This window comes from Columba livia, chromosome 8 (genome assembly GCF_036013475.1).
Source record: "Columba livia isolate bColLiv1 breed racing homer chromosome 8, bColLiv1.pat.W.v2, whole genome shotgun sequence".
In the NCBI taxonomy this organism is placed as follows: domain Eukaryota; kingdom Metazoa; phylum Chordata; class Aves; order Columbiformes; family Columbidae; genus Columba; species Columba livia.
In genome coordinates this window covers 21,216,732-21,239,235 of record NC_088609.1, presented here as the reverse complement: position 1 = coordinate 21,239,235, position 22,504 = coordinate 21,216,732, and the positions used below count along the sequence as shown (strand labels likewise).

The window sequence follows — 22,504 nt, the reverse complement described above, 5'->3', positions numbered from 1 at the left end:
TCAGAGTAATGATGTCACCAAATCCTTTATGGTGTATTAATTCTGATTCACAGGTAACAAATGCCCTATAATAGACAATCTTTCATTAAATCAAGTCTCTTTTAATAACTTTTTGAAGTAAGGCAGAAAATACATGAATTAAAAACCCAGGATGAGAGTAAAAAAGTGAATTTTGACAAATGCCAAATTTGTAGCTATGGAGAACTAAAATATTCCTGTGGAATAAGCCATTTGCTTGTTACACATTCCTCTTTCTGAAGGAAAGCAAAGATTCTTCCTTCCCTAGATATTTTTTTTCACTTATAACGATTTCTCACATAGCTACAGATATCATTCCACAGAGCAGGAGGAACAGAAGTAAGAGAAATTGCAGATTGCAATTGCGAGATCTTTCAGTGTCAAACGGCTTGCTGAAAGTAACATGTCAGCTACTTCTGGAATGACAGTGTATAACTGAGTGTCCAGGCTCTTCATCTCAATGTAAAGCAGCATGTCTGAAGCCCCATAGCCCAATGATCTAGAGTGAAGTTGTACTTGCGTATAAAGTATTGATTTAGTGGAAAAGACACTGTCTTACATAGAAGTATAACATGCAGTAAGGCATTGGTCCTGAACCTGACACTCTGTGGGTAAAAAAAGCAGGCTCTCAGCTTATGTAGAGGTGGATTTTATGCTTTCACCTGAAAGGTTCTTGACACTTGCTTTAAGATATGAAATCCATCTCCTTACCATTAGACATATTACCTGAGAACTAACTTTGAAAACAGATGAAATGTAGCGTGTAGTTCTTCCCCTCAACACACTGAGTGACAGGTAATTTGTTTTGATTGACACTTCACTTTAACAGTAGCACTTCATAATAAAGTGTTAACACTACATGGTTTCTTACTCTTATGCTGCAAGACGCGCTTTAATGTGCAGATGCTGTTAAAATAAATTTATTCAAAGGCTTGGAGGAAAAGCAACCAGAACCTAACTGCATAAGGAAAGAAAGGCAAAAAGCACCACTGTTAGAACAAACTCTGTGAACTTTGTTTAAAAGGTTAAAGAAATTATTAGAACTTGCTGCTGAGGCTTCTCAGTGTGCAGGGACAACTCTTTCCTTATTCTGATACTGGAGTTCCAGTTGTCACAGTCTGAGTAATGTACAGAATATATGGAGAGTAACAAAAGTCTTTCAAGCGCTTCATTAAAGGCAGAAAAAGCAAGCAAACAAACAAACAAACAAAACAAAACCTGAAAAAAAACAAGAACAAGGAAAGCAATTTTTCTTCCCTTTAGTGAAGAGATTGTTTTATTTTAAAAAGCTTTTCTGACAGCCTTTCAAATTATATTAAAAGTTCTGACTGTTCTTTCAGTGGGAAGGAACTTGAATTAAGGTTATTTGGAACTGCTGCTGTTGTAATCCGAAGGTTTTTTCTTGTGTCAGTAGAGGCTGAATGCAAAACCAGAAGAGTCAATAAATTCAAATGTACAGTCTTTCTGTAGTGCTAACTATAACATGCAATTTCATTAATGAAAGAATGTGACCCCATTATGCTGTGTTATTTATTCTGTGGACTATGCAACCAGTTTGGGGAGCTATTTAAAACCCTGCTTCTGGTGGCCTTCTGGTCCTAGCCATGCAAGAGAGTTCAAAACTGTTAGGTTGCTCTTGGAAAGTAATTTAAGTACATGGCTATACAGTATTTTGTAGACAAGGTAAAACAAGGAATACTACCTTGGGCTTATCTTCTTGCTAACACAGCGATTTACCTCCTCAAGTAGAGCTTGATTGTGTACAGTCAAGTGGAACATCTACTGGAGACAACAGAAAATACCTAGAGGTGTATATTAAAAAAAAAAAAAATAAAAAAAGACAATCAATAATGATAAGAGCAAAGTCTAGAAATCACACACTGAAGCTTTTCTTCAATGTTTAGCCTCATTCTAGTCTCACTTTATCAGGATGATGATCTAACAGAATCTTTGTGTATCTTAATTGTTCCAAGAAACAGTAGCATTGCTGCTTTCATAATAAAGCTCGTCTTTCCCTGTCTAAGGATGCAACAAAATTGTGAGCCTCCCTACTCACACCATCCAAAAGTAAACTGAACTGTTTCAAGTGGACCCTTACATACTTTTAAAATCAATTTAAATAAACCAGTTTATTTTTCAGTGTATCACAGATTTGATACTTCCATTAATAACTGTAAAGGACAGGCTTAGTTGGGTTTCTGTTACTTTGGACAACTATATCTGCCCCTGGCTACTGCTGATTTGATGTCACTAATGTCAACCTTATGGGGTGGGTAATGAATGGTGTGCAAAACGTCAGGATATTCTGCAAAGCTGGCTCTCTTGATCTTTTTCAAAAGTGTTCTCTTTACCAACTCAAAAGATTTTAATTGAGAATTTGGAATTTTGTCTTCATTAAGTTACACACATTTATACAGTCACTTCCAAGTGGATAAAATGGGAAAAAGAATCGCTGGGAGGTTAATTAATGAGTAGAAAAGCTTGTATGTCAAAGCTTTAGAACCTTCACTCTTAGTGCCTTAGGCTGGAGAAGGTCCCCAGTGATGTGGTTGGAATTCGGTGTTGACCCTGCTTTGAGCAGGAGCCTGTACTAGAGATCTCTACATAAGGTTCTCCTTCCTCTCCAACCTGATCGAGTCTGTATTTCTGACTCATAGGGATATTACTAAAACACTTGAAGTTGCATTGACATTTCCCTCTGTGTAAGCAAAGAACCCCTAAACCTAGAATTTCAACAAAACATGATGCACTTGTGTTGTTTGAGTATCTCCAAATTTAACATCGTGGAAAAGAAAAATTAAAAAAAAAAAAAAAATTAGTCTCCTATTTTGAATGTGAAGATGAGGGAGAAAGGATTTTTTTTTCTTATTTTTTTCTTTATGCATCTTAGAGAAGAAAATCCTGTGCATTTGTATCACCCTGACTTGCATGATACTCTGTTAACCTTCTGCTCTAGGGATGTTCAGCTTCAGTTCCGTGGTCCAACAGGGTGACCAGACTTTAAAAAAATTATCTTTCTTTGTGCTGAGAAGGAGAGGTGGGTTGAACAGCCATGAGATATTAGGGTTGTTTCTAGTGAAACTGGTCTTGTCACTTTAGTGTCCAATGTCACTAAGAAAATACATGTTTTTCTCAGCCTACTCTGATTGGAATTGAGAACAGTGTTTCTTAGTTCTGAGGGAAAAACATATTTGAAGTTATATCATTATTTCACCATCTGGTGACTGATGTGCAGATTAATAATGGGAATGTACGAGAGAGGTATAAAGGAAACAGAGAAGTTTGTTTTGCCTACAAGTTTCACAGACCTGCTGCACAAAATGTTCTCCTGTGTCATTAGCAAGGAGTGAACTGAAAGTCAGGCCAATTGAAACAGGATGCAGCAGCAAAGCCACCACAGCCTTGCTTTGCAATCCTGATGCTCCCATCTGCTACAATTGCATGTTGACTAGCATATTCCATGAAGTCTAGACTTTATACAAATGACAGGCACACATGGAACTTACTAGGCTGGATGGTGTCACTTCTAAAGTTCAACAGGCTCAGAAAAAAAACAGTACCACTGGTATCATCAAGAGAGAAAGAACACTGTCATATTTGCATACTGTGGCAATTCTTCCACCTGTTTCCAAGTTCATAGATATTTCCTAGCTTATACAAATGACAACAACGAAAAAAGCAGTAATGGATCCTGTAAGAAATTGTTGCTAAATTGCTGCTTTTCTCTGAGATCGTTCTTGAACATCCTGTGTTCCCACAGTCTTTTTTCTCAACTCCTTCCCAAGCCCATCTGGATGAACTTGGACTGTCATGTGATCTACCCAGCGAGACCACTGCGACCACCCATGATGGCCAGATCCTTCCCCAAATTATCAGTGTTCAGTCACCAAATGAGCACAGCCCAAGAGCCTTCATGTGTACTGCCGTACAGCACCAGGTCCATCATGACTCTTCAAGGAAAAGCAGCGGTCTTGAGGACTTTATGGACTGAAGGACTTATTTGTTCTGTTGAAAGATTCAATAAACATTCCTATTCACCAGGTACACTGCACAGCCTACAGAACATGTTTTCTCTGAGGCTGGCCTCGGTGCACCCTGGCAGTCCCAGCCCCTGGGTGTCACTCAGGGGTCTGCTGCCTAGGGGCAGGGCAGGTCCCGCAGGCTCTGTGGCTCCTCTGTCTGGCCCAGAGCCCATGGCAATTGGGATACAGGCAGGTGGTGGATCTACCAGCCAGCAAACAGCTAATTAGATTCGGTAAAACCTGAGATTTCAGCAGTCATGTGTGGAGATAACTTTTCCCCCTTTTGAGTCCATGGCCTGTGGCCTCAGAAAAAGCACCTGGCTCTGGATTATTCTGTCTGGTTTGGATAGCAGCTGGCTGGTGGCTGGCTCTGTGCTCACTGCTCATGCTGCAGAATCCCGCTCAGGCCCACTATTACAGTTTGTAACTAGGGCTGTGCCTCAGCCCTGCTGCTTGCCTTTGCCACTCAGCAGCTGCTACCCCGAAGCAGCATGTTCAGGTGAAGTGGCAATTTGAAAAGAGAAGCCTCTTGAGCTAAATGCTTACGAGAATGGTATTTTGAAAGCAATAAAACTTGTTACAATTTAGCCAGAAAGCAAGCGCATAACTGCCGACGAACAAGCGCGCAACCGCCGCCTGCGCGCGCACTTCCCAGCCCAGACACCCCATCCCCAAGCCTCGCCAGTCTCGCGAGACTTGAAGCCCAAGCGGCTGCCTCAACTCTCGCGACATTTGTCCTTTTGCTTCCGGGTGCGCGCGGCGGTCGCGCGGGCTCGGCGGGCTGTCATGGCGGCGCCGGGCTGTGAGGAGACACGGGCAGCCGGTCCGGGGCTAGGGGTGGTCCCGCCTCACCCCGGCGTCCCGCCTCACCCCGGCGTGGCTCGGCGGCGGGGCCGGACGCTGCTGGTGCGGCACCTGCCCGCTGAGCTGACGGCGGCAGAGAAGGAGGATCTGTTGAAGCACTTCGGGGCGGTGTCCGTGCGCGTCCTGTCGGACCACGGGCGGCTGGTGAGGGCCGGGACCTGAGGAGGCTCCGGGCGGTGGGACGGGAGTAGAGATTTGCCGCTGGCACGGGCCGTTTGTCGCCCCCCAGAAGCGCGAAGTGGCCGCAGGGTCAGCGTTCTTCCTTCTCCCCGGCCGGTCCGGAGCGCGCTGCGGCGCGGTGGCCCCGCGGGCGGGAATGCACCGCCGGGCCGAGGGGAGCGGTCGGGAGGGGTCTGACACGGGGGCCCGTCTCCCGCTGGCTGCCCGTTCCGTGCCCTTGGCCGCAGCTTTGGCCTTGCCTGTCGTTGGCAGTAAGGCTGTGGAAAAGCAATGTGGGAGGGTCTGTTGGTAGGTGTTGGGATGCAGTTTCACAGGTCTGTCTCTTGAAATCTTTATTTTTCTTTCTCAAAATCACAAAAACGTGTGAATGTCTGTCAGGCAACAGATGCTGTTTGGAAAGAGCTTGGGATTACTCCGGATAAATGATGTCCACATCCCATGTCAGGGCCATGCTTTCTTTTATAGGTATTAAAAATACAGACTTCATTACAATGATTTTCCTGTTGGCTGCTCTTATAAAAGTGTTATGGTTTGGGTTTTTAATACCAAATCATGTGGTGGCAAAATGAAGTAACAAAGTTTGTTAAAACAAATTGAAGTGTAAGATGAACTATGTATTCTGTGAGGATTTGGTCTAACTTGGAAAGTAAGAGAAAATGTTAGTTAGAAACCTTCTGAACTTTCATAGCACTACAATAGTTATGACTTGTGTAGCGGGAAAAGTACTACTAGGAGTTGCTTTGATGAAAATCTTCTGCCGAGAGGTGCTGAAATAAATTTCCTTTTTTTGAAAAGAGGATTAAACTATTTTATTGATATGTTCTTTCTTGCAGTTTAGGATGGGTTTTGTTAACTAGAAAAGAAATACTGTTTTCCTGTGTTTCTCAAACTGCTGAGTTTCTATCTCGACAATTTTTGTTTTGTTTGTTTTCTAGAAACATACTGCTTTTGCTACCTTTCCCGGTGAAAATGCAGCTGTGAAGGTTTGTATTGGGTTTTGAATGTTTTAGCAAAGCACTTTTCCGAATTGCCAGTTGTTCTCTAAATATTTTACACGACATCTAGTAGTCAGTGTTGGGGAAAAAAATGCAGAGCAATGTAATATTACAGTTCTGTTTCAGTAGGTTCTTGAAGGATTTGATAAAATGAACACTTCTGTAGAGTCATAAGAAAGGTGGGTTGGAAGTGGCTTGTGAAAGTCATTTGCTCCAACCTGTCACTTAGAGCATGGCAAACTTACATGAATTGAGACTGATCAGAGCCCTGCCTAGTGTGTGTGCAAGTTTATGCATAAACTATAAATCAAATGTAATTTACTTGTCTCCTGCTTAATTGCATATTTGCCATAAAATTCAGACATACTGATGTACTGAATTCGAGACTGCCTTGAATGCCCAGCTTTTATAAGAAAAAGAAAACTACCATGTTAATGTAGGACATGAATGCTGAAAAGATGATACTAATAATACTTTTAAAATATTAATCTAGTAAAAAGCTTGTGTTCTGAATTTCTCTATTATGCTCTGTTGTTTTTTTTTTTTTTTTTGGTGTGGCTTTTTTTTTTTTAGGCCGTGCTGTAAAGTACTGCTCAGAAAGTTACAAAGACTACACAAGTTGAACAACGTTGAATTTAGGTTGCTTTGTGTCAGTTGTTAGCAACCTATGAGGATCTGGACTTGCAAAATGCTCCTAGTGTCACTGTTCAGAATCTTGATTTCAAAATTCCCAGCTGTTACTAGTGGACTTTGTTAAGGCTGCAGTCCTGCTACTGTGTTCCGATGACCTAAGTCTCTGCAATGATTCTAGCTGTGCAGCCTCATCTTTTTCCTTTCTGCTAACCCAAAAGAGGCTGCTGAAAGCAGGGCTGTGAAGGCAGGTGCAGAACCACCTCTGTCTTTAGTGGCCCACACTTCACAGAAAGCAGTTGGGACTGCTTTGTCTGGCTAGTTTACAAACCAAAGAAAGTTACACTTTGAAGTAATTCTCATGTTTTTCTTCTTCACTTTCTTTATTTTCTCCATTATAATTATTTGAAGGCTTTGTCAAGACTGCATCAGCTGAAACTTTTAGGTCACACCTTAGTTGTTGAATTTGCGAAGGAGCAAGATAGTGTGCAAGTACTTAGCCAGCCTTCTGTCTCAGAGAATTGTAAAAGGTATGTGCATTATAATTTAGTTTCTATGTTTGTGGCCAAGGAAAGGAAATTCTGTATTCATGATACTTTACTGTTGAGTCAAAGGATAACCATTTAGAAGTGTTAACAAGGAGGTTCAGTTTTACAGATGAGTGGCTACATTCCTCTCATTAGTATTGTTTCATTCAGTATCGTCGTGAAATAATTCCCATCTTTATTCCTGCAGTTATTAACATCTTTAATCAGCAGATGGTCCTGTTTGTTCTCATTTACAGAGCAAGACTACAATGTGTGTAAGCTGACCTCTGTTGCACAGGTTCCCTGTGTTTAAAAAAAGACTATTCTACTTTTTTTGGTGTGTGTCAGGATTATACTTGTCTTTTGCTGTTAAGACCAGGAAAGCATTGCATGCACTGTTTTCTTTCTAATCTAATCAAGAGTCAGGCAGGATTGACACCTAGCATAACTGTAAGACTGTACTATTATAGCCACTGGCTTCTAGGCTGGAACTGATTTTCATCTATCTAGCTTGAAGCATGAGGAGAACAAACATAAAACCATCCAAGTCTCTCTTCAAATAATTAAAGGATATGTAATATTTAAAACTAAATTAATGCGTCTGAATGCTAGTGTGACCAAGAACTGCGATAGTTTGGATTTCAATTGTCTGTCAAATACTTAATTAAAAAATTAAGTTGCATAGTTAGGCTTCAAGTTTACCTGAGTAATATGTAACTAAGTGATAGAAACTATGTGGTAGTCTTTAATTAAAATCAGCTACCAAGGTTTTAAGTTATTTATTCCATTCTGAATATTAACAAAACCATTATTTAATACCTTTGATTTTTTTACAGTCTCTGAACAGAGAGTAACATGAAATAATTTTAGTTCTTTTCCTGTGAGTAGATTTAAGTCAGGAGTGTTTGAATACAGGGATAGTTACTTAAATCTGAATAAAGATTTATTTTAGTCTGGCTACTATAATTATCCACATGCATTAATTCTTAAGAATTAATAATGGCTGTAGTAATGTCTTGGATAAAAGACTTATATATTTATTTTATTTTAAATAGATGAGGTTAAACATATTGCATATGTTAGGCACTTAAATTTTGCCCTGTTTTAATTAATGCTAAATTAATTTTCAGTTCAGAAGAACCAGTGAAAGAAGAAGAGAAGAAAGAACCAAGCTGTGTTAAAATAGAGAATGGAATTGCACCCAACCATGGGTTAGTGTGTTTTTTTTGGTCTTAATTATTTTATTCTGTTACAGTTCATTTTGAAGGAAGTGTTATGCAGTGTTCTGTTTCATACCATACTGCTTTTCCGCGTGCATATCTATAGTAATTGCGATAAAAATGACATTTCAGTTCTTCGAGTTTAGAACCCTTGTAGTGCCTGGTGTTTTGAGCTGTGAAGTTGTGGGCTGCAGAATAGCCTTCTAGCACTATACATTGCTTTCTCAGGAGGAGCGTGAGGACTGGGTAGGTTGTCCCAGTGTTAACAACAGAATACTGTTAACTTCTGTCTTTCCAGACGTTTCTTGTTCTTTTTTCCCTCATTTGCATTTTTGCATACATGAAGAATAAATTTATTTTGGGTCTAGTAAATCCAGCACTTTGAGCATTTAATTTATGATGGTTGTACAGCATGCTATGCTGTGGTTTTATTTTTGGACATGTTGATTGTTTCTGTATGCTGTAGGCTTTCTGCATGTGTTGGTACTTTCCTTGTGCCCAAGCCCAGTAAGTGTGTCATGCATTAGGGGACTGTTCCCTGATGTTAGAGACATGATGTAAGTGGCCCAAAACTGTTCAAGGGGAAACAATATTTCAGTGATACTTTTGATGTAATGAATACTTAAACCTCTAGTAATCATCAATTGTTATCAGTCATTGTGGCAGTGGTGCTAAGATGTCTTGGTTTTCATCTTTTTTTCCTCAGCCTCACCTTTCCCATCAATTCTTGCCTTAAATACTTGTATCCACCACCTTCAAGTACAATTCTAGCAAATATAGCAAATGCCTTGGCAAGTGTGCCCAAATTTTACGTCCAGGTAAGTGGAAAATGGCAAAAAAAAAAAAAAGTATAAAAATAAGAACATCTCCTTTTTCCTCTTTTAGTTATCTACAGAAATAATTTTTGTTGTAGTAAATACTAAGTTAGCTTTGCTGTGATACTGTTAAAATGTTAGATTTTTATTATGTTGAGAAAGTAAGATTTCATTAATACTGAAGACTTAACTGGCTATGATCTTCCTAATTAGATGTGAACTGGGTACTTGAAATTTCGTTCTGAGAAGATGCTTTACTTTTTTTGATTAGCCTTTTTAGGGTGTTTGGGATATTTGCTATTAGTGTTGGATCTCCAGTGCAGACTTTCACATTGTTTAGTAACCAATGTAGTTATGTCTTCATTAAAACTATGCAAAAAGTTATCAGCTATGATACCTAGCATATTTTCATTTATATATTTAGGTATTTATTTATTTGAAGGAAATCTTAATTATCTTGCATAATTTCAGGTACTTCATCTTATGAATAAAATGAATCTTCCTCCACCTTTTGGACCAATTACTGCTCGCCCTCCCATGGTAACTTTTTAAAATATATGTTTTAAGTACTGTAAAATGGATTCACAATTTAAAATGTTAGCAACATGGTGGGAGATCAAAGTTAAACTTCTCAAAGTTGGAGAAATCTCTAGAGGATAGCAAATACTGCTGCATTTCATTGCGTAAGATGCACATGTTAATCTTATAAAGAAATCTTTTTCACTGTACATACAACAAAGAAATATGGCCGCATGACAGCAGCACTGGAATATGTCAAGCTGTTGGATATTAAAAAAAGAAGAGGGAGGTTATAACATCATATTACTGACGCAGGAAATAAAGAATACCATTAGCCCATTGCCTTACAAAGATGTACTAAGTTCTTTTATTTGTGTGTTTGTTTGGAGTTCTCATTAGATTCAGATTGATAGTGAGATCATACAACACTTTTGTACTTAACTTGCTCTGTCTCCAGGATGTTTTTTCAATGAGGCAGGGCTGAGGGAAACTGACAGAGGCTTATGGGGAGCTCTTTCTGAAGGGAAATAGAAATACCAGCTCTGTGGTCTGAGTTGTCTGTTGCAGTGATAGAGTAGTTTGACTGCCAGCAGTAAACAGAGCAAGTGAGGACTTAAATGAGTAGTGCTGTCTACAGTATTTGAATATAGCGAAGTTGTGCTCCACTGCACTTGGTGTTTGCCCTAACAAAACACTTACTTCTAATAAGAGGGAAGCTGACTGGTAAAGAAAACTATGAAATAAGTCTGTCAAATAAGTGAATTCACACTGATTTTCTGGGAATAATTTTATTTGTTGCCTGGTATTGGGACAGGTTAAGCACTGTGAATTTAATGGTCACGCAAAAAAGAGTAGTAAGGTGAGAAACCTCAGAATTCTTGGAGCAGTTTCTAAAAGGCACAGAGCATTTCTAAAACCAGAAGGCATCAGTGCCTAATGGAACTGATGGTGCATAGAAGTAGCTGTTAAGTGTAGTTAAGACTGTTGAAAGTGAGGCTGGACGTGATATTGTACATAGGGAATTCCTAATATGTGTTTTTTGCAGTCTGGGTGAAAAAAAGATTCATTTCATGAAATCCTCTCTCCTTACAGAAATAGAACTGTAGCTTGGATAGGTTCAGTGTAGAAACTGAGATGGCTTGGGAGCTTAGGCCACCTACCGTATGTTTTGACCATATTCTTCTCAGGAACGTCCTTAAAGCTGAATGCAAAGTAAAAACCCAGGGCTGTGGTTGCTTTTTTGTTTTAAACTCCTCAAGTTAGAATGAGAATATTCAGTGTTACACTTTCTTGTGGCAAGTTTTCGGTAGTGATGTAGTTTAGCAAAGTAGCATCTAGATCCCTAAAAACATACTTTAAAAAACCCTGCTTCTTGTCATCTTCTGATTTAGTGATTTGGCTATTTTTATTATGGAGAGGAAAAAATGTTTAATTACCTTTTTAAAACTTTTTCCCCTTAATTAGTATGAGGAGTATTTATCGGTGCCTGTGCCACCTCCCCCAGTCCCACCTCTGCCTCCTGAAGAGCCTCCTTTGCCTGATGAGGAAGAAGAGCAACTATCTAGTGGAGATGAATCAGAATATGAAAGTGATGATGAGGAGGAAAAGGAGAGGTATGCATTTTACAGCCATTTGTGAGAATTTTGGCTTTTTTAAAGTGGTGTTTTTACTTTTCTACCTTCTAGTTCAGCAAATGGTAGAGGCTGTTAATATTTGCAGTACATAGATAATCTTTCCAGGTGCTTAGGGAAGCTCCAGTGACTGAAAAGCGGGAGGGCAATGCTGTTCTGAATCATAGAAAGAGAAGGAAAATGGCCAAATGGTATGCGAATCGTCGTTTGTTCCCATGTCCAAAAACCTAACAAAACAAAAACTCAGAATGAAGATAGAGTGCAGATATAAGGAATTAATAATTAGCTTGTTTTTGGGAGTCTTCATTTTTTTGCAACCTGAATCATACGTGCATTCTGACTTCCAAAGCGTTCTTTGTACATCAGTGTGTGTTGCTAGGAGTAGTAATAATGAGAGATTTCATGTGCTGAGGATTCCCTTGCAGTTTTGAGACTGAGTTACATTGTAGCTGTTGTTTTTTGTTGTGTGTGATTTTGTTTTATTTTTTTAAGCTTTATATTCATACTAAATGAAGAAGTGATTTTCTTTGTTTGCTATTTAAACTGAAAAGTCTATCAGAAAGTCCCTATGCTATATTCAGAAAAATACATGCGTGTGGAAATAGTATTATGAAAAAAGAATCATAGAACACCTTGAGTTGGAAGGGACCAACAAGGATCATCGAGTCCAACTCCTGTCCCTGCATATGACAACTCCACAGTTCACCTCATGTGTCTGAGGGTGTTGTCCAGTCTCTTCTTGAACACTGTCAGGCTTGGGGCTGTGACACCTCCCTGGGCAGCTTGTTCCAGTGCTCCACCACCCTCTGGGTGAAGAACCTTTTCCTGATGTTCAACCTCAGCCTCCCCTGGGACATCTTCCTGCCATTCCCTTGGATTCTGTCATGGGTCTCTCTGCCCTCAAGAGTGTTGACAGCTCTCCCCAATTTTGTGTCATCAGCAAACTTACTAAGCAATCCCTTAAGTCCTGAGTCCAAGTTGTTTATAAAGTCACTGAAGAATGCTGGCCCCAAGATGGATCCCTCCAGAACCCTGCTAGTGACTGGTCACCAGCCCAACATTACCCCATTTACTAGAACCCTTTGAGCCTGGCGTGTCAGCCAGTTGCTCACCCACTGCATTGTGTGCTTACCCAGCTGTGTGCTGGACATCTTATCCAGGAGGATACTGTGAGAACCAGTATCAAAGGCTTTACTGAATCCAAAAGATCACATCGACAGGCTTCCCTTGGTCAACTAGGTGGGTAACCTTGTCGTAGAATAAAATGAAGTTTGTCAAGCAAGACTTTCTCCTCATGAACCTGTGTTGGCTGAGACCAATGACTGCATTTTCATTCAGATGTTTTTCAATAACTCCCAGAGCAATCTTTTCCATGATTTTACCAGCAACAGAAGTGAGGCTGACAGGCCTGTAGTTGCCAGGGTCATCCGTGTTGCCCTTGTTGTAGGCTGGGACGATGTTTGCCAGCTTCCTGTCATCCAGGACTTCTCCAGATACCCAGAAGCATTGAAAAATCACAGAGAAAGGTCTCGCTATGATGTCAGCCAGCTCTTTAAGCACCCTTGGATGAATCCCGTCAGACCCCATTGACTTGTAGGGATCTAGCTGGAGTAGCAAATCCCGTACAAATTCTGGATTGATTGGGAGTTTATCGTTCTCACAGCCATGATTTTCCAGCCCAAGGTTATGGGAGCCCCCAAGTCCATTATCGGTGTTGGAGACTGAGACGAATAAACCATTAAACATCTCAGCTTTGTCTGTGTCCCTGTTAGTAAGGTGACCAAGCTCATCAAGCAATGTGCCAATGTTATTTCTAGTTTGCCTTTTGCAATTAATATATTTTAAAAAGCCTTTTTTATTGTCCTTCACAGTACTGGCCAGCTTCAATTCTGATTGAGCTTTGACAGCATGTATTTCCTCCGTACAGTGGCGAGCAGCATCTCTGTAGTCCTTCCATGTTGCCTGACCTTGCTTCCACTGACCATGGAATTTCTTTGTTCGCTGTATTTCAAGCTGTCGTTTTGCCTCATCTGCTATATTTTCGGCATTTTGGAATTGCCTGGTCCTGTGCTCTTAGTAGGTGGTACTTCAAAAACAACCAACACTGGGGGACCCCAACACCTTCGAAAGCTTCTTCCCCGAAAGGTTCAGCTTCTTAGCATTCCTACAGCTTCAGTGTCCTAATTAGGTGCATGCTTGGGAAAGGAAAGGGCATCATGGAACTCATTATAATTTTGATTGTCACTTAAGTGTTTTGTGTATATTGGTTTGCTGTGTTATAGTTTATTAATGTAGTGTCAGTCTTAAGGCAGCTTTATTTATAACCATATTTGGAAAAGTTGTATTTCAAGGGCTTTAAAGAAGAGGGAAAGTTTTTCAAAATTGGTATTTTCAAATAAACTGTAAACCACTTTGGTTCTTTTTTAAATGTTGTTTTAAACAGAATGACCAAGTTGATGGAATTAGCAACACTTCAGCCTAAAAGACCAATAAACACAAAGAAGCGTGGTGTTAGAAAAAGGCAAAGAATTAAAGACTTATTGAATGTTCCAGTGTGTACTCCTCACAGGTTTGTATTATTTCTGTGGGTTTTGAACTTTTTCAGAAGATTATTCCTTTTACTACATGGTGTTCTCCATATCATGTTGCTTCATTGTTGCTGTTTTAAAACAAGTATTCTTCACTGATATGTAAATTTGGTAGTGGAGTTGATCTTCCCTTATCCTCATGCTTGGTTGTATTGCTTTAAAGGTCAAAACTTTCATGTGATTTGTACTCAAGTCTGCTCAAAAACCTTTATCTGTAAAGTGTAGCTGGTTCAAGCTCTGTGTTTCTCTCTCTATCACACTGATAAAAATCCCTTTTTCATAAAAAAAGAAAAACAATTTTCATATCACAACCCTGACAGAAGCCATCTGGGTTTGTTGTCTGAGATACTTCTTAAAATAAAAATCTAAAATAAAAATAGGATGATTTGGTTTAAAATAAGTTTTTGGATTTTGAAACTGCAGTACTGTAGCACAGCAGGCACCAGTGTAGTATTTCTTTGTAGTGATGATCTATAGTGAATGCATTTTTGCTAATAGCTGCATTCTTTCTCCATGTGATTTGCTATATTTTTTGAACACTTTGTATATTTTCTACACTACCTGAGAGCAGCAGCAAGGCCAGTTCTTTTTCATATTCAAGTTAGTGTGGTATGTCTTTTTTTTTTTTAGCTCTGATTGTCAGCCTTCTGTATTTGCAATGTTTTAATCAACCTGAACTGTATTCGGTGAAATTTATGAAACAGAGAACTTACATATTTGTGGTAAACAACAGCATAAAATTACCTGGAAAAAATCATGTACACTATGCATTCATTAGTGTCTGAATCTTAATTAACATTGTTGTTTTAAACAGTAATTTGCACCCTACACTGTCACCTTCAGATGTCTTTGATCAGCCACAGCATGTAGGTCATAAGAAAATCGAGTTCCATATTACTACTGACATCCCAGCTGTTCTTCAGATAAACTCAGAAAAAGAAGAAAAAAATGGTAAGAGTGTTCATACTTCAAATGTATTTGATACTGAATTCATGTGGTTTCAGTGTGTAGGAGGCTGCTGAAATTTAGGTCTGGGAATAATTTTCTTCTTTTGTATTGGAACTTTTGTAAATAGTATACATCAGGGTTTAAGAACACCCACTTGTGTCTTGTCTGCATTTGCTGTTTTTCCCATGTTAAAGCACAGAGCTCTGTGCTTTGGTATAGTAAAGGATCCAGAGGATCTTAAAGGTCTCTTTCTCTCTGACATGATCTGTGGGTTTATGGTGAATTGCACTCTCTTTTAAATGTTAAGGTTATTTTAGCAAATATGTTGCAAATGCATTCTCGGTATTATATAGTGCAATTGAATATATCAGGCTAATTTCCGATTTTCCTTTTCTAGCTTTTAAAAAGCATAGTTCAGGTGATTGCCAGCTCCTTCTCTGGGATGCTCTAAAAATGCTGGGTCATAATAGCAATGAGGTGTGATCGTTTCTTATAGGTTTATGGTCAGTCTGTGTTTCTTGGTACTTTACAGGTCTATACAGCTTCTTTGAATGAAAGTGAGATAAACTATTGAAATGGATGGAGGCTTGAACAGCAAGGCTAGCTTTACCTTAACTGGCATGTGCAATGGCTTTTCTTTGTACTACAGTTGATTTTGTAGGCCTATATAGAGCAGTTGTGTTTGTCAGACCAGGGATTAAGATGCACTTCTTTAAGGATATGTCCAAATTGCTTCACAAAGTAAAACTATAACTATATTAAAATGTTACTGAAAGGAGTATAATTTTTTGCTTGCTGTTGATCCTCTTGTGAATAACATATAAATCACTTCCATAATGTGTTGAAATTTCAGACCTTTATGCAACCACAGAAGAAATCAATAATACAGGCTTTGGAAGGATTTTCCCAGCTCCTAGCTCAAATGATAAAATGGAAACTGAAGAGGAGGAAGATGAAATACCATCAGAATTTATTTCTAGAAGGGATCTAGAAAAAAACAGGCTTTCTAGAGAAGGTATAACTGTGAGAATATATTATCTAATAATAGTTCTTTGATTTGTTGCAAGAAATATTAAAATCAGTATTTCCTTTGTTAATTGATCATATATTAAATGTATTTATTTTATACTGAGCAAAAATAAAAAGTAACTAAGCTAAAACAGTCTGTTTTTCTGTCTTCTTCAAGAAATGGAAAAATTTTCTGTTTTCAAAAACTACGAGCCAGGTGATCCAAATTGCAGGATATATGTGAAGAATTTAGCTAAACAAGTTCAAGAAAAGGTAGGTAAACAAGCAAATGAAATATTTATCAAAAGGGCTTTTTATCAGCTTTCATCTTATACCTACCATTTAATTTCAGGATCTCAAGTTCATTTTTGGAAGATACGTTAACTTCCAGTCAGAAGAGGAACGAAATATGTAAGTTAATTTGGTCCCTGGTTAAAATTAAGCCTTTTAGGTTAAATTCTATAATACTGTTGAAAATTGTGATTTGAATCTAGTCATCTGTACTTTCTTCTTTATGCTCCTGCATAAAGAAAAGTGTGTTCCATCTGAAAACCTTAGTTTATCACAAGTACAGAAATAGAGTTATTTTTTGAACAGTGTCTGAAAACCCTATTTTGCCCTTATATTTTTTTTGTTGCCAAATATACAGTTCATCGGCTGAGCAACACAGAATGAACAGTGTAGATGATTGTTTGTTTCTGATTATTTTGCATATGTCATACTTACCATAGTTGCACACCAATTTGCTGTCCTGCAGTCTAATGTCACTTTTTATTAAATGGTTTCCCCAGGCAAAATGGTCTACAATGACATAATTCCTGCTTGTAGGCTCTGCTCCTGTTTCTGCTATTTCTCCAACTGGAAGCATTAGAATTACATTTGTACTGTGAAATACGAAAGTGCGGTTAAACATGAGTCATTCCCCATTCTCAATTTTGCCTCTAGGTTTGATATACGTTTGATGAAAGAAGGTCGTATGAAGGGACAGGCTTTCATTGGACTTCCTAATGAAAAAGCAGCTGCTAAAGCTTTAAAAGAAGCAAATGGATATGTCTTATTTGAAAAACCCATGGTGGTTGTATCTTTTTCTTCAAACATTTACATTATATTATTTGTAATCTGTCTGTCAATCTGTAGTTTTGCTGTCATAATGTTCTACCAATTGGAAATCTATAGAAAGAGGAAATACCTTAAAACCAGGCAGCATAGCACAATGTGCTATTGTCAAGTTTAAGATAACTGAAAAATGTATAGAAGCACCTCTTCTGATATAGGGAAGTAAATGTGCTTTATTTAAGACAATAAAATTGTCTCTTCTGGTGTTAGCTCTTTGATCCTGCACGCACAGTATACAAGACAATTTAGCTTGTATGACCATTGTATTTAAATTAAGTAGGCTTTTGACTTAGTTAAGCCTGTGTTTGCAGAAATAATAATACAAAGAAGTGGTTCCTCTCAGTGGTCTCTGTTTAGACTGCTTCTCCAGCTGGAACTGTCAGTTACCTTTTGGGCCTGTGTAATATGTTGGGATTTCTACACTTTTTAATTACATTGCCCTGTTTTGTGTCTGTGAGTCCTTTTTTATTTTTCACTTAAATGTTTCATAGTTTATTTCTTTGTACTGTTGTTCATTCCGACCTCTGTTCCTTTTAGCTTTTTTTTTTCTCTCAACTACCTACTGAGACATCAAAGTTATGGAATTAACATGCTGGGGTGGAGGATTGTAAATATCAAGCATTTATCCTATAGTTGCTCTGCTTGCACCCAACCCATTCCCACTTAGTCCTCCTTATTTATCAGTATTGTAAACTCTTGGACAGGGTCTCTTAAAATTGTTTTGTACTTCAAATTAGTGTAGACTTAATCTTTGACTAATAGACACTATTGTTATAATATTGAATACTGTAGTGGAACTGATTCACAGATAAAGGCCACTTTTTAAACTCTTGCTTAAATAATACTTGTCTTTTACTTCTGATTGACGTCCTTTTATCATTGACACTTTTAGTCCTTAACAGAATCTTAGCAATTTGCTCGTTCAGCTAGACCAAAACAGGATGCCAATGAAGGGAAAAGAAAAAAGTAGAACACTGCACAAGGTATGGATTCTCTGCCTGAAAATACAAATAAACAAATTGTTCATTTGTTTTGTTGGGGTTTTTTCGTTTGGTTTTATTTATTATATTTTTAGTGGCATCTTTAGGAATAGTGATGGTTGGGGGGGAAATGTTCCATACAATTTTTTTTCCTTAAATGTGCAGTCACATCAGAATACCAGAATGCAAGGTATATAGTTGGTGTAAGTTTAAGATGTTGCATCCTCCTCTGTTTAGAAAATTGGAGACTGCCATTTCCCTAATCCTGATATCCAAGGGTAGTTGTCAGTTTCTCTAATCCTTAATGTGGGGAATTTAATGAGAATAATTCTGTGTAATCGGACCACTTACCTTTTAGTAATCTGGGGCTTTGGCTTTGAAAAAACTTGTTCCTTTCTCCTTCCCTTCTGTCCCTACTGTTGTAAAGTGAACCTTCAGAACTGTTTCCAGGAATTAACCCACTTTTGCTAGCTCTGTAAATGGACCCGTGGCTTTGCTAACTTTGGAAAAATGAGATTTTAGTGCTGTTGCAGTGTGCCTTAGACTTGTGTGATTTAGGAAAGGTTATTGTGTCAGAAAGTGCTATTTAATAATTAATCATTTGATCGAGGCTTCCTTTGCTGTGGAATGCATAGGTCTTGATTTTTTCCATTTTTGTCTAAACTTGATGGGAAAGTAACTGTTAGCAGAAAGTAGCCACCATTTAACTATTCCTGTTATATAGCTTTACTTCATTGCTGCTTACTCTAGGTATTTGCTTTATACGAGAGTAACTCAAGCCAAATCAGCTCTGCTTTAACTGTGAGGGGTTTCATGGACTAAAAACATTTGAGTAGTGAACTGTCTCAAATTATTGTGTGAAATAACTGGTGCAAGAATTAGAAGCACTTATTTCTTATTCTGCACCTTCTGATAGATCAGCTCAAATTTAAAGGGCATTTAACTTAATTATGGATTACAATTCGGCATCACTCTGGTTATGCCTCCACGTAAGACCAAATGAACTCAAAGTTTAGGCTGAACGCTTCTGAAACATTCTACTTAATCCATTATGTGTTTTTATTCTGGATGTTTTGATCATTGTTTGGAAAAAAAAAACCCTGAAGTTTGTAATAAAGAATGTGAACAGCTAGTTTTTATTTTCAGAAATTTGTTGGAGACCCCACAGTATGGCTATTGTGAGGGTAGTACTTTTCTGTATAATAACTAATTCAATTGTAGGATTCTTGTTCTGCCAGTTGTCTAAGGATTTTTTCTTCAGATATGTTTGAGATGGTTTCCTTCATTTCTGAGATGCTGTTTGGTTTTACCAGTTCCTATTTTGAGTTATTGATTTGTGGTTTGCAAAAATCTTTATTTTATCAAATTAAAGATCAGGTTTTTTACAGGCATTCTTCTGTATTGGTTGTTAAAAAAGACAAATGAGCCTTGGCTAAAGTATTGCATAAGGAACAAGGATTTATAAGAATGTTTGTCTTGTTTCTTACTCCTTCCGTGTTAGAAATAACCTTGCATTTATATTATCTAGTATCTCATAAGAAGAAATTAGTAAGGTTTCTTTAAATGCAAAAAAGAAACTTGAAGTATTTTAGCTGTTGGAAAGGCTTATAAATGAACTCTGGACACTTTTAGGAGTTCCATGTCCTTCCAGCTAGTTTTCTACATTAAATCTAATTCTGACTTTACTAAACATGCTAAATAATACTTGAATTACATAAAGAAAATAATGAGGTGTTTAGTTGGTTATTAATCATGTTGGTGGTCAACTCGGAAGCTTTTTTTGAGTGAGCAAACACATACTTGTGCAAGACTTGTGAACTTGAAAGTCTTCATGAGTTACCTTGGTGTCACTGGTTTAATGTGTCATGGGGTAGAACTTCTTCCTTACCTTGATCATTTATATGTAAAGATCACAATATGTGCCATAGACTAATAGAGATCTCTAGGGATACATGAGGTTTAATTAAAAATACTTATTTCCCAAATAATGATGAAACTGAACCCTCTGTCTGCATGACTATGTTTTCCTGCTCCTGATGGAATATTGTGATGGATGTTGATTTATGATGCAAAATTCCATGATAGAAATCTGAGTCTATAAGGAAGAACAGTGACAGAAGAATCGCATTGAAAAATAAATATGCCTATAGACAAGTTAATGCAAACATTTGAGGGACTTAAAATTGATCTGTATCCTGTGTCTCAATTTTTTTTGTTGTTTGATTGGGGTTTTTTAACAACTAATTTGACAAAAGTTAAACAACTGGTTATTTTTAAACAGGAAGAAGCTGTGTTAAATTAATGAATGTTGTTATTTTTAGTATTTTCTCTACAAAGGTTTCATCCTTTTTAGAGACAATAATATATATGGTTTATAAAAATACTGTGTAACTCCTTGCTGGCTGAAATAGCTTTTTCTTGATGGACTAGCAAAAATTTCAGTTAGTATTTGGGGTGCCTGTTTTTTCTGTAGCTAAAAATACAGCTTTTTGGGAGAAAGGTTATGTAGAAGAAACTGATGTTGAGAGGTCTCCAGCTTCTTCATAGGGAAGAAGTGACTTGAAAGCCTGCATTGAGTGGAAACGCGATTGGGTTTTGGACCTGGTGGAAAAAGTGAGTCTGTAAAATGGCAGACTTGAAGGAGAATTAATGAGACAGAAAAATCTGGTGTTGTCCTAGTAGTTCAAGTTATCAAAAATGTATTTACTTTTGGATATGGAGTTTAGTGTTGGTGGACTCATCAGCCCTCATGAAATCTCTTAAGGGGTCAAAACTGTATCTTGTCGAAGAAGCATATTTACTTTTGGTAGGTAGCATAAAGTTGTGTATGCAATACTGAGAATCAAGTAAAATTAAACCACATTCTGCTGTTCTTCTTTAGAAACATTCCTGCGTAAATACTGCAGTAATACTGTCATGCAGAGTGTATCCTTTCTTGTTGTATCCTTTTTTTGCGCGATGTTTCCCATAGCACTCAACTACATCTAAGTTTTCATATAGAGTAGGTGTGGGGAGGAGTTTACATATTTTAGAACTCGAACTAACCCAGTAATTTTAAAAGCAAAGGGCACTTTTTGGGGGGCGGGGGGAAAGAAAGTCAATGAGTTATCTGTCTTGTGTGAATAGACACAAAGAAGTTTCCTTGTTTTGAAATGTGGCCTCTACCTCGTTTGTCAAAGGTCATATAACTTGCTAATTTGTGGTCCAATTCTCTAGCTTGTATGAGCTAGAAGTGTTCCACTGATATGTGTGGAGCTGTGCTGAGCATACACGGAGGATGTCTTTTTCTTTAAATAAATATAATAATAATACATTGGTTAAAATATGTTGCAGAGCAATTCTTAATAATATGAAAGGTTTGACTGGTAATTTAGATCTCTTGATGATTACTGTTGTCCTGATATATGAGAAACAATCTGTAGTTGACTTAGATTGTACATTCCTTACTCTTACCTTTTTTATTAGAGGAGAAAATCTAACAATATCTTGCAATGAAGTAATTGGAATTGAACTAATAATCAACTATTAATCAATCCTACCTTTTTGCTGGTTCTTTTTTTTAGACTGTTCTTGTTCTCTGTACTGCAATAGTGTTAGCTTATTGTAACATAAAATTAATAATATCTGTTGTCAGATTTTTTTCAGACATTCTGCACTTTTCTAAATACTAAGGATTTTTCAATTTAGTTGTCAAAAAGAAAGCGTAACAGTACTATTTTTCTAGTTGTTCTTACTTTTAACATGCCTTTGTGATGTTCCAGGTCCCTTTTGTGTTCCATCTCTTTCAAGTATTATCAAGCTGGGGAAGAAGCAGTGTAATCATCGGGACTCTTGAACTGTGCGTAGTAGCAGTTCTAAAGTATTTAAGGCAGAGTATGAATTTTCTCATCTTAAAAATTCCAGGTATCTTTAAACTGTCACAAGACTTACATGATGAATGTATGTTACTTTGCTTGTAAAATCTCTAATAAATTATTTCCATGGTCTTCATTTTGCCTTTTTTCTTCGTTTTGACTTTTGTCGTGGGATTTGGGAGGGGGAAGGTGGAGGAAGACACTGTATTTTTTTAAAAGATGAACAGTCCAATTATAACTGTGCAGCATGTTCTAGATGATTCAGAATGTATACTCATGTGCACCTACTTGAGTGTGATGTTTAGCTGTTAGCTGTTACCTGTTTCAAGGTAAAAAGATAAGAAAATCTAAGAATAATCTCATTTTAGTGTAAATATTTTTCTTGTTTTGGAAACTAAGCAGGAGGACTAGTGCACTGGCATGAATTTGTACTGTGAAATTAGGCACTTTTTTCCTCAGTGATAACTTCCATTGTTCAGCCACATCTTCAAAAATATCACTACTGAGACTAAAGTAATTAAAACAAGAGTAGCAGTTAAAACTGTTAAACCAGTGTAGGTGTAGTCCTTGCCCTTTTGAACTGTGTGTA

General features: G+C 37.8%; 1 protein-coding gene and 1 long non-coding RNA gene across 3 annotated transcripts; one reads left to right on the top strand and one right to left on the bottom strand.

Moving 5' to 3' along the window:
- Nucleotides 1-909: 909 nt before the first annotated feature.
- Nucleotides 910-4,792, bottom strand: LOC110362018 (uncharacterized). Its single transcript, XR_002418979.2, has 3 exons — nucleotides 4,358-4,792; nucleotides 1,721-1,820; nucleotides 910-1,435 (listed from the first exon to the last, which is right to left on the bottom strand). It is a non-coding gene; the product is annotated as an uncharacterized LOC110362018 (long non-coding RNA).
- On the top strand, nucleotides 4,782-22,051 carry RNPC3 (RNA binding region (RNP1, RRM) containing 3). Of its 2 annotated transcripts, none has more exons than XM_065072470.1 (15): nucleotides 4,782-5,048; nucleotides 6,020-6,067; nucleotides 7,121-7,239; nucleotides 8,367-8,447; nucleotides 9,163-9,274; nucleotides 9,743-9,811; nucleotides 11,255-11,403; nucleotides 13,865-13,990; nucleotides 14,824-14,960; nucleotides 15,811-15,972; nucleotides 16,144-16,238; nucleotides 16,318-16,376; nucleotides 16,911-17,043; nucleotides 17,992-18,064; nucleotides 21,823-22,051. In XM_065072470.1, the coding sequence occupies exons 1-14, from the start codon at nucleotides 4,827-4,829 to the stop codon at nucleotides 18,049-18,051; spliced, it is 1,572 nt and encodes a 523-aa protein (XP_064928542.1). In that variant the 5' UTR covers nucleotides 4,782-4,826; the 3' UTR covers nucleotides 18,052-18,064; nucleotides 21,823-22,051. The 2 variants fall into 2 exon arrangements, with proteins under 2 accessions (XP_064928542.1, XP_021152667.2); XM_021296992.2 differs by having other exon boundaries at nucleotides 20,943-22,051.
- Nucleotides 22,052-22,504: the final 453 nt, after the last annotated feature.